The sequence below is a fragment of the Coffea eugenioides genome, chromosome 2 (genome assembly GCF_003713205.1).
Source record: "Coffea eugenioides isolate CCC68of chromosome 2, Ceug_1.0, whole genome shotgun sequence".
In the NCBI taxonomy this organism is placed as follows: domain Eukaryota; kingdom Viridiplantae; phylum Streptophyta; class Magnoliopsida; order Gentianales; family Rubiaceae; genus Coffea; species Coffea eugenioides.
In genome coordinates this window covers 78,511,579-78,529,350 of record NC_040036.1, presented here as the reverse complement: position 1 = coordinate 78,529,350, position 17,772 = coordinate 78,511,579, and the positions used below count along the sequence as shown (strand labels likewise).

At 35.7% G+C, this 17,772-nt stretch overlaps 2 protein-coding genes across 2 annotated transcripts; both read left to right on the top strand.

The window, feature by feature from the left end:
- Nucleotides 1–1,021: 1,021 nt before the first annotated feature.
- LOC113760539 (G-type lectin S-receptor-like serine/threonine-protein kinase SD2-2) lies at nucleotides 1,022–3,961 on the top strand. The gene has a single exon (XM_027303165.1). The coding sequence runs from the start codon at nucleotides 1,154–1,156 to the stop codon at nucleotides 3,776–3,778; it is 2,625 nt and encodes an 874-aa protein (XP_027158966.1). The 5' UTR covers nucleotides 1,022–1,153; the 3' UTR covers nucleotides 3,779–3,961.
- A 1,734-nt stretch (nucleotides 3,962–5,695) lies between these two features.
- Nucleotides 5,696–14,951, top strand: LOC113760349 (protein DETOXIFICATION 35). Its single transcript, XM_027302898.1, has 9 exons — nucleotides 5,696–5,762; nucleotides 5,840–6,264; nucleotides 6,968–7,593; nucleotides 7,685–7,741; nucleotides 8,023–8,261; nucleotides 8,523–8,641; nucleotides 9,912–9,998; nucleotides 10,112–10,173; nucleotides 14,915–14,951. The coding sequence occupies exons 1-9, from the start codon at nucleotides 5,696–5,698 to the stop codon at nucleotides 14,949–14,951; spliced, it is 1,719 nt and encodes a 572-aa protein (XP_027158699.1).
- Nucleotides 14,952–17,772: the final 2,821 nt, after the last annotated feature.

The window sequence follows — 17,772 nt, the reverse complement described above, 5'->3', positions numbered from 1 at the left end:
GTTATTTCCTTCAACTATTTTCACAGGCTGGCATGGTGTTAGACGATTGATAGTACCTCTCCTAGTATAAACACCTTTCTTGGGCAGCTTCAAGTAAAGAAAGCTTATATGTTGAAGCAATAATAATAATAATAATAATAGCAGTGCTCGAGAAATTTAGAGTGATTACCAGTACAGCTATACAGTATACACCTGCCTCTGGAAGAAAATTTGAGCATACGAAGAAGAATCGTCCACCTGAAAAGGATCGTCCCGACTTTCACCAACTTCCAGAATCCAAAGATTAGTTGGCTATGAAAATGGTTTTATTAGAAGAATGGTGGGATTTGTCAACAATGTACCAGAATCGGCACATTTTCTCGGGTCTAAAACCGAACAAAGGTCAAAGTGTTGAAACCAGAGAAGGACAGCATCCTATCTAATCCGTTGTTTAAATGGACTCGTGCTCTCGTGGTCTTAGCCCATGGGGCCCCCTCGTCCCTCAAAAGTCTTAACAGGACCCCACTACCCATGTTCGACTTACTAATCGAATAGGGATGTTTTAAATTAAATGGACCTTTCCTTTTTTTTCAATCCTTATTCCTAATTATTATGCATAGGATTTGAAATCTGAGCTTCATAAAGAGTGAGTCTTGCCTAATGAATCTTAATTATTATTATTTGTGTAATTCTTCAAATTTCAGTCAGAGTAAATTAATTAGATAACAAAAACATCTTTTCCTCAACTTATAGTCTTATCATACAAGCCATGCTTTCAAGTATAATTTGGTACGAGTAAATGTTAATACCACGTAATTTTATGAGCTATAATCACGTCCATAATTCGTTTATTTTCCTGGTAAAATTTCCACCCTTCTTGCATGGCCAAAAAAAAAGTGCATTAATGTACAAGGCCCCGTGATTTGAGAGAGCATTTTTGTAGCTCCACTAGTATAGGTACCACCAATCTTTGTCCAAATGTGGTAGCTTTTTCAGATAGATATCAGAGACAAAACACTCTCTGCTCTTTCCCTTTCCCTTCCTTATTACTTTCCCCCATGCTCCCTCCTCCTCTTCAACTCTGCACATACCCACTTCGTAATCTGCTGCAGCTTGAGTAATTGAGCAAAGCTTCCCAGTCAATCAATTAATTCAATGCATTTCAACTCCAAGAATGCTTCTTGAATTAACGCGTAACCATACTAAAATTCCCAAAAAAATGCCAACTTTATCTCTCATACTTCCTTTGCTTCTGATTTCAACAGCATTTGCCCTCAGCACCACTGCAGAACTACTAAAATCAAGAAAACAGGATGTAAAGCCGTCCCATTTATCTAAAACCAGCCAAGAATTTAGGGGAAGGTTAAAAGATAGCATAAAGTTAGAGTCTTTGCAAAGATCCCGTCTTGTACTTGCTGGAAATACCACAATTTTCAGTGAGAACAGGACATTTGAGTTGGGATTTTTCCGTACTGATGATGAGTCCAAATGGTACTTGGGGATATGGTATGCTTCAATTCCAACCCCGACTTATGTTTGGGTTGCAAACAGGGAAAATCCCATCAAGAATTTTACTTCAGCTAGTGTGGAAATCACTCAGGATGGGAAGTTAGCTCTGAAGGAAGAAGATTCAAGAACCATTATTTGGGAAAGTGACAATCTTGAGAAAGCAATCAAGGCAAGGCTTCTAGAGCAGGGAAATTTAGTGCTTTACTCGAGTAATGGTGACAAAGTTTGGCAAAGCTTTGATTATCCAACTGACACGTGGCTTCCTGGCATGAACTTGACAGCAGACCAGTCGCTGACTTGTTGGAAGAGTTCCAATGATCCATCACCTGGGAAGTATTCCCTGAGATTGATGCCACTTGATTACGGTGAGATTGCTCTTGTATATACTAGTAATGATAACAATAGTACTAATATTTATTGGTCAACTGGGAATTGGACTGGAAATGCATTTTCCGGGGTGCCGGAAATGACTGTTCCTTACATTTATAGGTTTCATTTTGGCAACCCCTTTACTCCTATGGCATCTTTTGGATATACTGAGGTATCATTGGATAATGGTTTGAGTCCACCTCTTACTAGGTTCCAGGTGGACCACACTGGCCAATTGAAGCAATTCACGTGGTCCCCTCAGAGTGAGTATTGGAACATGTTCTGGTCACAGCCTGAAAATTTGTGTAGAGTTTATGCATTGTGTGGGAATTTTGGGTTCTGTAATGCTAAATTGTTAAGTCCATGTAGCTGCTTGATGGGGTTTAAGCCAGTAGATGATGTTTCATGGGATGCAGGGGACTTTTCCAATGGTTGTCGCCGCCAAAGTGGTGATGTTTGTGGTAAGAATGATGGTTTTGAGGATGCAGGTGTGGTGAGCTATGAGGGAGCAGTGGTGTTGTCATTTACTGGAACCAGGAGTGAGTGTGAGAAAATGTGTATAAGAAATTGTTCATGTATTGGTTTGCATTACAATGAGAGAGCAAATTTGTGCAAGAACTTGTATGGCTCACTCCTGAATCTTAGAAATCTTACTTCTGATAGCACACTCGAGGAAAAACTTTACTTAAGGGTGCCAGGAAACAACGCTGAGGTGAAGAACAAGATGAAACTTGTACTTCTTGAAGCAATTTGCGGGTTTTTAGTGATTCTAGTAATAGGAGTAATCGTATTGTTGTTTCTGCGGAGGAGGAGGAGGATTAAGAAAAGGAAGCAGGAAGAGGAAGAGGAAGGTGTTTTTCCAGTGACAAATTTGAAGGTATTTTCCTATAAAGAGCTTCATGCTGCTACTAAGGGATTCTCAGATAAGCTTGGCCATGGTGGCTTTGGGGCAGTGTTCCAAGGGGAACTGTCAGATTCTACACTAGTGGCTGTGAAGAGACTTGAAAAACCAGGCGGTGGAGAGAAGGAATTTCGTGCAGAAGTCTGCACAATTGGGAATATTCAGCATGTAAATCTGGTTAGATTGAGGGGGTTTTGTTCTGAAAATTCTCATAGGCTGCTAGTCTATGATTTCATGCCAAATGGTCCTCTCAGTGTGTATCTGAGGCGGGATGGTAAGAACTTGAGTTGGGATGCCAGATTTCGTATAGCGATTGGTACTGCAAGAGGCATTGCTTATTTACACGAGGAATGTCGAAATTGTATAATACATTGTGATATTAAGCCTGAGAACATTTTGTTAGATGAAGATTTCTCAGCAAAAGTGTCAGATTTTGGGTTGGCAAAGCTGATTGGTAGGGACTTCAGTAGAGTGTTAGCCACCATGAGAGGAACGTGGGGATATGTTGCACCTGAGTGGATCTCTGGTGTGGCGATCACCACCAAAGCAGATGTATATAGCTATGGCATGACTTTACTGGAATTGCTAGGTGGCAGGCGCAATGTAGAGGGGCCACCTTCAGCTGGTGGCGGTGGAGGGGTTGGAACAGAAAAATGGTTTTTTCCACCTTGGGCAGCTCGTGAAATTATAGAAGGTAATGTGGCTGCCGTGGTTGATGAGAGGCTTGGCAACATATACAACATAGCAGAGGCGCAGCGTGCAGCTCTGGTAGCAGTCTGGTGCATCCAGGATGATGAATCAATTAGGCCAACAATGGGAATGGTGGTAAAAATGCTGGAAGGAGTAGTTGAAGTAACAGTCCCACCACCACCAAAATTACTTCAAGCATTAGTATCTGGGGAGTCATTTCACGGTGTAGGTGTTGATTCCAGCAGCAAGGTATATAATGATGATGGTGGGGTTTCAGATGATAATGGCCAGCTTTCCATGAATTCCAAGGATTCGCGGTCATCCGTATGAGTTCTACGAGGCCTAGCCTCTTCAGAAAGCTTTAAATTTTGATGAGGTAAACTATCACTAGAAGTTCCGTTCTTTTGCCTCTTAAAAGTGTAGATCTTGTCAAGTTCTTTCTCTCGAATTACCAATGGGAGAAATATTGCTAAATTCAAAGAGAAAAGAAGAAATGCAAATTATTTTTTTTGAGTTCAATGGTGAGTCTGTTTTCTCTTGAACTTTGATATCTTTAATCATTTTCTTCCTCATTTGTTGTTCAACCGAAAAAATGTCAATCAAAGAATCTGCCTCTGAAGGTCGGCCATTCAGGGCTGCTTGCAAATGGCATGGATATACAATTAAACAGTTGAAAAATGAAAAGGAGGAGAACAATAATGAAAAGGTACAAAGGGTGTTGGAAATTTCATACCCAAAACTCATCATTGTAGTCTTTATTCCATAGATTAAGTGATGCTTACCACTGATGGACCAAGTCGTCCTCCTAATAATCATTATAAAAAAGAGAAGTTATAATCAGTGCAGAGGTTAGGGCATGGCTGTCCTCTACTGTCCCTTTTCACCGTGATCGGCTGGATGCCACATTATACTGATCACTATACATCTGAGGCGTTTGGACTTCTGCTCTATTTTTAGGGTTAATTTCACATACCTCCCCTGAGATTTTTAACAATTGTAGAAAGCTCCTCTCAAGTTCTAAAAATTATACTTACGTCCCCTATTTTCACTATTTAAGTAATATTCTAGACCCAAAAGGCTATACTTTTTCCCAAAATTTCTATAATACCCTTGAGTTATAATTAATAACAAAAATGTAAAGGAAAAGATGGTTTACAGTCTCTATTTCATTTATCTTTATTTCCTACCATTATTACCTACTTATCAACATCTAAATTATCATTAAATAAACACTTATCTTTGTTTTAATGTTCCTCTTTTACCTAAAAATTTTTTATGCAGACCATTTTATCAGCTATAAATGTTACATCATATATCCAAAAACTTACCTACAATTTCATAACAATATTAGATTTTACTTAATATACTACAATATTCATCAATATTCCTAAATTTCAATTCCATGACTGCCACCTTTTTAATACAAAATAATCTAAACCATCACTACTAATATCAATATCCAATATATTCCATTGGCACAGAGTTCAAAATCAATCAAATTCTCTCTATAGAAATAATATCAATAATTGTAAATCAAAAATAGAAACACAATGTAGTTATAAATATATACCAAGAACACTTTTTTTCATGATAACCATAATAGTATAACTTATATTTAGTTCCTATTTCACTTCTTATCCTTAATTTTTATTTTTTATCACTGTCACTATCTTCATATCCATCTAATTTGATAGTGAAATTAGCACTCAATTTGCCATTTGATAATTTCAATTTGCTAATACCTATCAAAAATTGGAAACAAAAATGGGCGCAAGGAAACCATTTACTAATAATGGAAAATCGAGAATTGGGAATAGATACTAAGATATATAAGTATTTGTGGTTTAGAGTGTATGGTGATTTTATAAGTAGCGACAGTACACATTTGGTTGATAATAATAGATAAATGAGTTTGAAAGAAAAACAGATATATGAGAAAAAGAAAAGATAGTTAAATAGAACTGTGGTTTGAATTATTGGTTAATAATTGATGAGAGAGTTTTAATATTTGATAGAATTTTTCATTGAGTTGACAATTAATAAAGGGCATTATTGTCTTTTTATCACAATAAGGAAGATCTCTGTAATTATGTAAACCTCAAGGGAGTCGAGTGAAATTGTCGAAAACCTCAGGGGAGGTTTCTGAAATTATCCCCTATTTTTATTTTATCCAATTATGCAAGTGAGGCTCGATTTAGAACCGTGAAATTTGCAAAATTCTTGTAAACAAAAATGCCACTTGTCAAAATGGCCTACTTAATAGCTAGGGAGTATGACAGAGACTTCCAAGAAATGCATAACAAAGCTTTGTCCGGTGAAAGAACAGGAAAGAACAACAAAATTCTTCATATTTTCAACGTTATATTCGTATTCTTCCACGAAAATCTGTAGGTCTTTTAGAAAGTGCAAAGATTGAGAAACATAAACAGAATGCTAAAGAAGAGGGCAGCAATGGCTTACCCTCTGAAGAATCATCACCCAAGTCCATGCATGTATTGGATATCGAGTCACCAATACTCCCTAAGGGTCCCTCCTCCCAAGAGGTTGTTCTCCATGAGGCCCCCTCCGCCGTGTTAGTTAATGGTGAGGCAGAAGGAGATTATCCTCCAGTTCGTGGATTTGAGGATGCAATGAATATATGTTATGTTGAATCTTTGAAACTTTGGTCTATAGCTGGTCCAATTGTTTTCAACATTCTCTGTAACTATGGAATAAATTCATTCACTAATATTTTTGTTGGGCATATTGGGGATGTGGAGCTCTCTGCAATCGCAATCTCTTTGTCAGTTATTGCCAACCTCTCATTCGGTTTCTTGGTTAGGTTCCTCTGAATCCTTGACTTCTCAATTACATATATTTTTAGCACTCGATGTAAATTTTCTTTTTTTGATATATTTTTGACGTATTTACTAAGATAAAAGAGAGTTTTTATCGATATTTTGGAGGATATGGGGAATTTGTGTATTCTTCAATTTTTTTGCCATTACTTGATTGATTCTTGAAGAAGCCATTCAACAAATGGAAGGAGATTTTTTCTTAAAAGATTTGAAAATTAAAGCCTAATACGTGCACCTTGACAGATTTTTCTGCAGATCAACTTTAGTATGTTAGAAGTAGAGATAAACTAAAAACAGAACGCCCGAATAATAGCTTTCAGCTTCGAGAATTTAGAATTAGCTATTTCAAGCAAAGAAGATCAAGCCCATAATAGGAAGGGAAAAAAAATCCCAGCATTATAGAGGATTCCCTCTCTTCTTCCCACTTAGACCTCCATAGGATTTATCGAAGATTGTACTAATTCTATATTTCAGATAGAATGGTCTTTACAACAGGTAAAAACACAGTATGAACCTGCATATAGTATGCATTAAGTAGGGTGGTGGGAACCGATGTTGATGAAAGTCGACCAAAGTCCCCCCTTCTCAAGATAAAACGGAAAGAGAGAGAGAGAGAAAAGTGACGTTTTATGGTAGACAAAAGCCAAGTTACTCAGGTTTTCATCTTTAAATAAATCTACAGTTTGGGATGAGCAGTGCACTGGAAACACTATGCGGGCATGCATTTGGGGCTGGCCAAGTAGAAATGCTTGGGATATACATGCAAAGGTCTTGGATAATCCTAATAGGTGCCTGTTTCAGCTTGATGCCACTTTACATTTATTCAACACCTATCTTAAAGCTCCTAGGCCAAAGAGATGATATTGCAGATATGGCTGGAACATTTTCCATGCAAATTATTCCTCAGATGTTTTCCCTAGCCATCAATTTTTCCACCCAGAAGTTCTTACAAGCACAGAGTAAGGTTGGGATTCTAGCGTGGGTTGGCTGTGTCGCCCTCATCATACACATTGGGGCTCTTTATCTCTTCATTAGCGTATTCAAATGGGGCACGGCTGGTGCAGCTGCAGCTTATGACGTTTCTGGCTGGATAATTTCTTTGGCTCAGGTTGTATATATTGTAGGTTGGTGCCAAGATGCATGGAAGGGACTTTCTTGGTTAGCTTTCAAGGAGATTTGGTCTTTCGTAAAGCTTTCTGTAGCCTCAGCAGTGATGCTTTGCCTAGAAATTTGGTATTTTATGAGCATTATTGTTCTCACGGGACACCTTGGAGACCCTATTCTAGCAGTTGGCTCCCTATCTATTTGGTACTTGATCAAATTGCCGCAGCTTTTTCTCTATATTCTTAATTTTACTCTTATACGAATTCTCCTGACTAGTCATTCTGTGTTTATTCAGCATGAACGTGAATGGTTGGGAAGGAATGCTATTCATTGGAATTAATGCAGCAATTAGGTAATTTAATTTTTTTTTAAAAAAAACAACTAATAACTCAATTCTCTTTTTCCTCTCTTACGTCTTAACCAAATTTAGGTTGATTCTTTTGCCTTGTGAGATTGTCAAGCTAGTAATTACTATTAAAAAAAAGTTGTAACAGGTAAAAGGTAAGCTTAGGGCTTAAATGGTACAATTGCAACTGATTACCAATACAGTAAAAAGTTCTTGGCGTTGTCTTAGGAATCATTACACTTTAGCATTCATATATAAAACACATCTATGTCTTCACAAATTTGCAGTGTTCGTGTTTCGAACGAGCTAGGATCTGGACATCCAAGGGGAGCTAAATATTCAGTCTATGTAACTGTAGCTCAATCTCTACTTATTGGGATCCTCTGCATGGTGGCTATAATGGCAGCCAAGAACCATTTTGCTGTTCTATTCACCAACAGTGAGAAAATGCAGAAAGCTGTTGCAGATTTGGCGTACCTTCTCAGTGCAACCCTTGTGCTTAATAGTGTCCAGCCAGTAATATCAGGTGCCAAGAATGGCATAAATGACACTAATAGTATTATCTTTCCACTATTTTTTTAAGAGTAAATTTTATATACACTGGCAGTGTGTACACTATCACCGTTGGATCTATGACATATGCATAAAAGTTGAATTAAAAATTCAAATTTTGCACATTTGTTATTCATCCAACGCTGACAGTACACTGTCAGTTTATGAAAGATTAATCTTTTTTTTAATATATTAAAAAGCCCAAAACAGGAAAATAAGAGTTATTGGTTTGCAGGTGTGGCTGTTGGTGGAGGATGGCAAAGACTGGTGGCCTATATTAATATGTCTTGTTATTATGTTATTGGTCTTCCTCTTGGATATCTTCTAGGTTACAACGCAAAATTAGGAGTTCAGGTAAGGATATATTATGCTTTAAATGCAAGAAGTACTTCATCAACAGGTTAAGGATTTTGTACTCTCTTTTACTCATTAGTATCATTCCATGTTTATAGGAGTTATCAAAGCTATGATGCAAAAACATAACTGTATAAGACAGTTGTCGAAAGAAAATGCAACCCAAAACAAAAAAAAAACAAAAAATTGAAGGAGATGCATTGTAAATTTCATTTTTGTGTGGAATTGTTATTATTGCTAAGAATGAAAATAAATCCTCCAATTAAAGAATAATTCTTATCTATCTATCCATCTATTACCATTGTAGAAATACCACGTGTCTAGGTTTGTTTCAGTGTAAGCATTGTTATGGTTTTAGTTTTCTTTATCTCTATTTGCTTCATGTCATACATATTAGTCTAGAAAAAAATAGCGAACAATGAGAAGAGAAAAAGTCATCCACGGCTGATGAAAAGACAGAAGATTAAGTTGATGATTAAGTTTACGATACTGCATCATATTCTATATTTATTTTTAACTGCATCATATTCTAAAACTCCTTAAGCAACCGTTCCTGTAATGAGAAAAGAGAGCAATAAATAGGTAGGTATTAATAACTGATTGAACCACTCATGTCCTATGAAATGGCCTAAATCAAGATTTATTGAAGAATAAAGCTATAAATATATATATATATTCCAAGGTGCATGAAAAAGAAGGCTTAATTATGAAGACGTTAGATATTGTTGGATTGGAATTGGAAATTAATTTTGCTGGTGAATCAAATGGAGGTTTGGGTTCAAAACTTCAACTTACTAGAGAGTGGTCTTGAAGAATCTTAAGGTATTATTTTAGCCTCATCAAAGTTTTTTTTTAATAGAAATGTATAAGTTTAGACTTGAGAGATTCTTGAATTCTTACATTAATTTTAGAAGCCATGACTTCCAACTCATTCTATTTAAGAAAATTGTAGATACTCAACTTAGATATAATAACTTGTATCTTTAAAGCTTTTGTAATGACGGAATGCATAATAAACATTTAGTTTTCTCTTTAATGCAACAAATATCATGTATGACTTGCAATTGCTTATTGTCGTATGTCACAGATTTTTAGTTAATATCATGTCATCAATAAAATTTTGCAAATAAAATAGCTTGAGAAAATATATGTTGTACAAATATATCCACGTGCAAATCACGTGACGTATTACTAGTTTGATGAAATTTTGCTATCCTTGTTCTTCATCATTTAAACTCCACAAAATTCAATTACAGATTGTTTGTTTCAGGGAATATGGATGGGAATGATTTTTGGAACTTTTTTACAAACTTTAGTCCTTTGCTTTGTTGTGTGGAAAACTGATTGGAATGAAGAGGTAATTACGATTTTCCAGCCTTCTAATGATACTATAATCTGAATAAATATATTCAACATAACATTAACTATTCTCATTTCTAACTTTTTTTTTACTTGAAAATTGAAACGCAGGTAGCACATGCATCAGAACGGATGCGAAAGTGGGGCGGGATAGTTGAAGAATGTGAATCCAGGTGACAAATCCTTTTCGTCTTTGCTTGAGTAGAGCTGGGATTGAACGTATTGCTACGTGATCCTTGATACATACAGCCTGTACTGCAATATGTAAAGTTTACGTCCCAATTCCGATTCTCAAGTGTAGATGGAAAATGCAAACTGCAAAAATTGCAATTTCATTCCTCATTCTTCATAAGTTTTAACTCTTGGTCCCCTCATTTCTTCAACACCGCACATCAAAATTCTTCAAGTGGTTGAATTACCTATACGGGGAAATGACCTTTCGAACGTAACCCTACTCCAAAGGCGAAATTGTTGAGTTGTAAATTAGTTGTATTGATCCCATACTTTTCTTCTTTTTGACACCTAGCAATGTAGGCTTTGCTTGACAAACGGATTTTTTTTTGAATATTTGTCTAAAATTTTACTGTAATTTAGCGTAGAATTTTAATAATTTTTTTTCTTTTAGAGTGTCTGGAAGATGGTTATAAAACTCCTTTACCCTCCATACACTATCCATCCTTGCCATCGATCATCACCACGTTAGCACACACCACCTCCACATCTGCCACCTATTATCTCCTTTCTTACTCTTATTTCTATCCTATCACTACATTCTCCTCCCTCCCTCCCCTTCTTCCCTGCTACTGCTCATCCCTTTTCTAGTCCATATCGAGAGTGGGGGAGAAGGGATAGTGAAAAAGGAAGAAGAGAAAGGAAAAATGAAAGAAGGGAGAGGTGGTGGCTGATCTAGTCTAGACTTGTCACCGCCCAATTTGGAATGCAGAAGAAAGTGGTGAAAGGATGAAAAGAAAATGGGAAGAGAGATGCATGATAGAGTGGCTAGAAGAGAAGAATAACAGAAGAGATTGTAAGCAGTCCTGAGGGATAAATGTGGTGAAGAATGGGGGTGAAGGGTAGTGGGGGTTTTTTTTTTACATGTATATTTGTTGGGTATTTTTTTAAAAAATTAAAAGAAATTGTTTTTCTCAAATGTGACAAATTTTTCATTTGCCAAGCAAGCCACAAGTGGTTGAAAAAAATTAAGGGCAAAATGCCTAGTGGTTCTCAAATTATGACAAAATTTAATTTTTGACCTTCCAATTATTATGAGTTAACAAAATAAAAGCCCTCTGTGGTATAGCCATCATACAGAAAAGTCCTCTGTGGTTTCATATCATTTATGTCGGTATCCCATGGTTTGAATTATTCTGAAAAGTCGACGAAAATCGTCAAATGTACGGCGTTTGTATTAAACGCACTGGAAAGGCGCGTGTTTCTTGGGAAAATTGATTTTTATTACAAACTTTCACCTGATATGTCTATTTTACCTTTCATCTACCAAATTGCTAGTTAATCCAAAACCAAACAAACACCAAAATAGCAGAAACACAAGCCATTTGTGCCAAGAAAACAAAACCAGATCAAAATCAGATTGAATAACGAGATACTAATAGGGATGATAGAGCTGCAGCGAAGGCTTCTTACATGGAGTCCTTGTCCTCTCTTTCTTTCCCCGTCCACCCATTACTCCAAAGCCTTCAATAAGCTCCGAAGTCCCATTATTTCTTTCACGATCTCGACGACTGTAGAGTTCATGAATGAAAAGCAACTAACGGCCAGGGAGAGAAGGCAACTGAGGAACGAGAGGAGAGAGAGCAAGCCCACTTACAACTGGAGAGAAGAGGTGGAGGAGAGGCTCGTCAAGAAACCCAAGAAACTCTAGGCTGAAACTAGTCATGTAACATTGCCAGCATTACTCGAGACAATATGCAAATGCACAGATAAACTTACCACCAGATAGTGAATTGCGCTTAGATCGCTTAAGCTTTTCGAGCTGGACCTGGGATTCCATAAAAAGCTTCATCCTTTGAATCTCCAAATCCTTGGCAAACTGCATTCTCTGCTTCTCCAACTCAACCATTTGCCTCTGTTTCGCCTCCTCTACTCTCTCATATATGTCCGCAAATCCCCCTGTCGTATCCGCCAACTTCCTATACCCTTTTACTGCCACCTTCACCGCGGCCCTCCTCCTCTTTTTCCTCCTCATCCCACCCGACCCCAGTCCAACCGCGGCAGCACTCGACGTATCAGACTCTTCCTCATCCTCATCCTCCTCCGTCACCGCCGCAGCAGCTGCTGCCATCGCCGAGAAGTTCCTTCGAAAAACCACCTCCTCCCCCATCGCCACGCTTCTTGGACCGAAGAGCTCAATCTTGATAACCTTGCTTTGTTGGGTCCACAATGGTGGAGTCTCAGGTCAAGACACTACCGACCGCCTGGCCCGTGCCCTTGCCCAAAATTACTTCTGCAATTTTCACTTATATCATTAGGGTATTTTTGTCTTTTCACTCAGCTCCGTCTGTTATAACGATTTCCGTCGATTTTTCAGAATAATTCAAACCATAGGGTACCGACGCGTATGATATGAAACCACAAGGGGCTTTTCTGGATAATAGTTATACCACAGGGGGTTTTTATGTTGTTAACCCAATTATTATTGAACAATTTTACCTGTCCAACGAATTAAAATGTATATTAGAGTCTTTTCGTCAATTTGAATCGTTATGTTTAACACAAACAACACCTTGCACACTGGACAATAAGCAAAGGGCCTTTTGGTCTACTGATTTTTTTCTGCAAATTTAGTTCTTATATATTTTCTTTATCATTTAGAATCATTACCAACTTCATCATCAAAGCCTTAATCACCTAATCATCTGAACTAGAGACCTCAACTTCCATTTTGCATCTTCTCGTAAAATGCAGTCATAAAAATCCATGGCCACATCTTCATTTTTCAACATTTCTCTTAAAACCAATCTCCAAAAGTCCTCCAAATCTCAAGTTTAACCTCTTAAATTCCATCCAAATTCACAAGAAAAAACCAAGAAAAGAAAAACTAGAAAAAAGTGCAGGAAAAACAGACGAGGAAATGGATGAGCTAAAGTGAAAAAGTTTCCACTATCTCTGTTGCCTCTAGAATCCACCATTATCTGCCGAATCATTATCAGAATAACAGTATAAAGGTCTTTCTGCATCTATTCCAAATAGGGATGGCAACGGGACGGGGGACCCTCCCCCATCCCCCGCCCCGCCCCCGCTCCATCCCCCGTCCCCCGCCCCGCCCCGCTTCCCCCGCGGGGCTAATAAAAATTTGTTATATAATTTTATTGTGATTAAATTTTAACAAATAATCAAGTACTAAAATATCAACACATCATCAAATTATTATTCATTGTAATTTTACAATTGAAACTTATAAAAACAACCAAACAAAGATTATTTGAATACAATCCAACATGATGAAATAAATAAACTAAAGTAGTCAAGTTTTCACTTTTGGCACAAATACAATCACTAATTCATTATTGTGCTTGTGTTTTTTTTAAGAAAAAAATGTTATTGTATTAAGTGTAATTAGGGATTTAGTATAAATGTATTAGTAAATTTAGTATAACCAATTAATAATTTGTATTAGTACACATATATAATTATTAGTATAATTAATAATATCAATTATATTATATATACTAATAGACATTATATAATACATATAACTAATAATATCATTATCATAAGTTTGTAACTAATTAAATTATATATTATATATATAATTATATACATATATTTATTTTATATATTTATTTTTTTAAAGCGGGTGGCGGGGCGGGGGTACACTCCCCGCCCCCCGCCCCCGGCCCCGTTTCTAAGCGGGGGGAATTTTTCCCCCCGGCCCCGCCCCACCCCCCGCCCCATTAGCCTCCCGCGCGGTCACCCGCTCCCATTGTCATCCCTAATTCCAAATTTCCTTTTGATAGCTCGAAAATATTAAACTCGTTAGTTCGCGAGTCGGCTCAAGATCGATTACATATTTATTTATTTATTTATTATTTTAATAGTAAAATTACATATATTTCTAATATTTTATTATTTATTAAAAAATATTATTTTTTTTAAAAAAATAAAATAAGTATTTTTTATTTTTTAAGCTCGAACTTAGCTCGACATTTAAACTCATCAAGCTCAAGCTCTAATTCCAGTTTCATAAATTGAAACTCGAATCGAATCGACTTGTTTACACCCCTAACAAATAGACTTATAAACCTTGCTTATCATCCCTTTTTTAACGCCAGCTTACATCACTCTAGTATATGGTTTCAACTGTTATTTTATTGTCTATAAGTAGACCTACAAACCATATCTATTCAAATATTTTCTTGCCTTTTATGTATTGCGTTGCTGACTAATTTTATACTATGTTGTATAGTTTGAGGAAAATTTTTTAAATACAAGGCTCTCAATATTTTTACACGCGCATATATATATATATATGTATGTATGTATATGTATATACACACTTATTATGAACTTGTTTTATTGCTTCTTTATAATTTATCTAACAATAATTTTGAATTACTTGTTGATGGAAGGATTCTCATCATTTCTTTCTTTCTCCTTGCAATTGTTTTTCTTCCTTTCTCCAATATGAAATTTTATCCTCATATTCTTCATATTTCCACCCTATCCTATAACTTTTTCGGTATTCATATCACGTTATTTGCACAATACCCCCACGATATATAAATTCATTGAAATAAATGAAGAAATGGACAAGTTATCGAAGAAGAGAAAGCCACACTAAGATAATTAATTTACATTAAGGGATAATCAATTCATTGAAAGTTTATGATCAGTTGTAAGTTACTAAAAAGGGAATCATCATAAGGATATCTGAACTATGAATTCAAAATTGAGAAAATCTTCCGAAGATATACATTATTTAGTTTTATAAGAAAGAAAAACAAATGAAGGTTACTTAAGAGATTGGTAATAAAACTCTTTATTCGCGTAGTGTAGTTTACTCTAAATTTTTTTTTTGGAGAAATTGAAAAACCTTTTTAATTCTTTTCTTTTTCGTTTTAATTTTTTTTCCTTTTTTTTTCCGCTTATCTTCTTCCTCTTTTCTATCATCCCTACTCCAATCATAGTCAACGCTATTGGCCAACACCTCTCCTACTGGGTACTAATATATTTTTAATATTTAAATTCAAAATAGAAGCTCGTTGCTTTATCTTTTCCTATAATTAATTGAAGCTACGAGACCTTATTTATTTATTCATTCATTCCAACTTTATTTTCTTCCATTTTAAGAATTCGAACCGGGTTTTTCTTTTCTATCAATCTACTAAAAACGAAACATTCTAAAAACTCTTTCTATCAACTCTTTCATTCCCTTTCCGCTGCTTCCCATTTTTTTTCTTCCTTTCTTCGTTTACCTCTTTCTTTCTCTTTCCCTCCTACTTCTCTTTCTTTCCCTTTCTCCCGCCCACCCCCTCTCTTTCTTCCCTTCGACCTCTCCATTTTTCTCTCCTCATCTTCTCAGATTCTCGGCGCCATCCCTTGCTTGATCCAGAATTGGTCTAGATCGGTCTAGATTCGAGTGGATTTGGTCCATATATCGATCTGTAATCTGTGATCTGGACCAAATTTGGATAGTAAAGGGCGGAGGTCATAGGGGATGGGGGGAAGAGAAGGAGAAGGATGAGGAGAGAGAGTGTTGAGAGAAGGGGGAAGAAGGATGAGGGAGGAGAAGAAAGGATGAGAGGAGGAGGAGAAAGGGAAGAAGGAGGAAAGGTAGATAGAGATAGAAAAAAAGAAAAGAAAGGTAGCTGACGATAGCGAGGCAACAATGGTGGCGACGATGATAAGTTGAGGTAGGAAGGTGGTGATAGAAGAGAGAGACAAGTGTGTATTTTAAAAATTTTATAATTTTTTGGAATTACTGTACATAAAATTTGAGAAAAACTTTATCTATTAAAAACTAGCCAAAAAACTAAGCATCCAAGCACATCTTGCTTTGCTTCTCATGTTCACAAAGGCCACTCTAGTTGAACTGCACTTGCCCTTCTAATAGCATCAAATAAGGCCTCTGAAAAACCCTATGCATTTTATTTTACCTCACTCTAATTGTGCGATTTCAACTAGCTTACCAATAGACATAAAAACCAAATTTATCTAAATATTTTCTTGCCTTTATATATCACTTAGCTGGCTAATTTTTATACTATGTTGTCTAGTTTGAGGGAAATTCTTTTAATACAAAAGTCTCAATATTGTTGCTTATATATGTGTGCATGTATGTATGTATGTTTGTATATATGTGTATGTGTGTGTCTATGTATATGCTCATCATCCACTCTTATCAAAATTTGTTATATTATTTCTTTATAATTTATCCGACAATAATCATCAATTACTTGTTCATTGAAGGATTCTTTTCATCTATTTCTTTCTTCTTGAAGTTATTTCTCCCTCTTTTCTAATTTGAAATTTTATTCCCATATTCTCCATGTCCCTTGATTATTTCCATCTTTTTTATGGGTATGTTCTCACATCACATTATTTGCACGACATGCCACAATATATAAATTCATTAAAGTAACTGAAGAAATAGACAAAGTTATTGAACAAGCAAAAGTGATACTAAGAAAATTAATTTGCATTAGGGAATAATCAATTTATAGAAGGTTTATGATGTTTTATAAGTCATAGAATAGGGAATTATCATAGGTATAACTGAATTATGAATTCAAATTTGAGAAAATCTTTTGAATATAAATTTTATTTAGTTTCATGACAAAGAAAAAATGAAGTTAATTTATGAGATTAATTAAAAAAGATTGAAGCTTATGGTTGACAATAAGATTATTAACAATTAGTTTTACAGCTATTAAAATAATTAATTAAGTTCGAAGCTTGTGTGGGTCTATAGGTAAAAGATTATCAGAAAGCTATATGAGTAAATATTTCCTTTATAAGAATCATATTCTCTGCCTTCTTTCATAATTTCTTCTATGCATAACTCCTTTTTGTTTTTCTACGGGAGATCTGTCTCTATGGTCCTTTTTTTCTTATTTGTTTGTATGGAAGTCTCTTATAGGCTCTTGAGATTTTTTTCCTTGTCCTTGAATTTTTAAGTTAGGATTTCTTTTCTCCTAATTTTATCTAATGAGAGTTTCTCCTATCCTTAAATTTATTTTTCAGAGTTATTATTAATTTTTTTAATGTTATATCTAAGATTTTTTTAGATCTACTTTCTCATAGTTGAAAATTTTTAATCCCAAATTGTTAGATCTAATTTTGGGGAGGGGAGGTCTAAAACAAGTTTGCATTTGATCTGGCCGTTGAAGACACAATTTGAGGTTGCAAAAATTCATCTGATGCTAAAAAATTATTTTGTAGCTTCATAGTGGTAATTTGATGATTTTTCAAATTTCATGTTTTAAATCTTTTTCGTTGGATGCTTATTTTTTATAATGAAATTATTTTGTTTATATATATAAAAAAAAGTTTAGGGCTTGCATGTGTCCTTCATGTTTTGAGAAAAAGACACCACACTTCCATAAAGGTGTATACATACAAAATACCTAGAAATGTACACACACAACATGCACATATACAATACACACGCGCGCACACACACACATATATATATATAGCTGAATGTGTCTGTGTATTTTAAATAAAACTAATATCAATATAGGCAACATAAAAGAAGCGAAAAAGAAAGAGGTAAAAGTAGTGGCCAACGGGGTTAGCAGAACTGGTGGTGG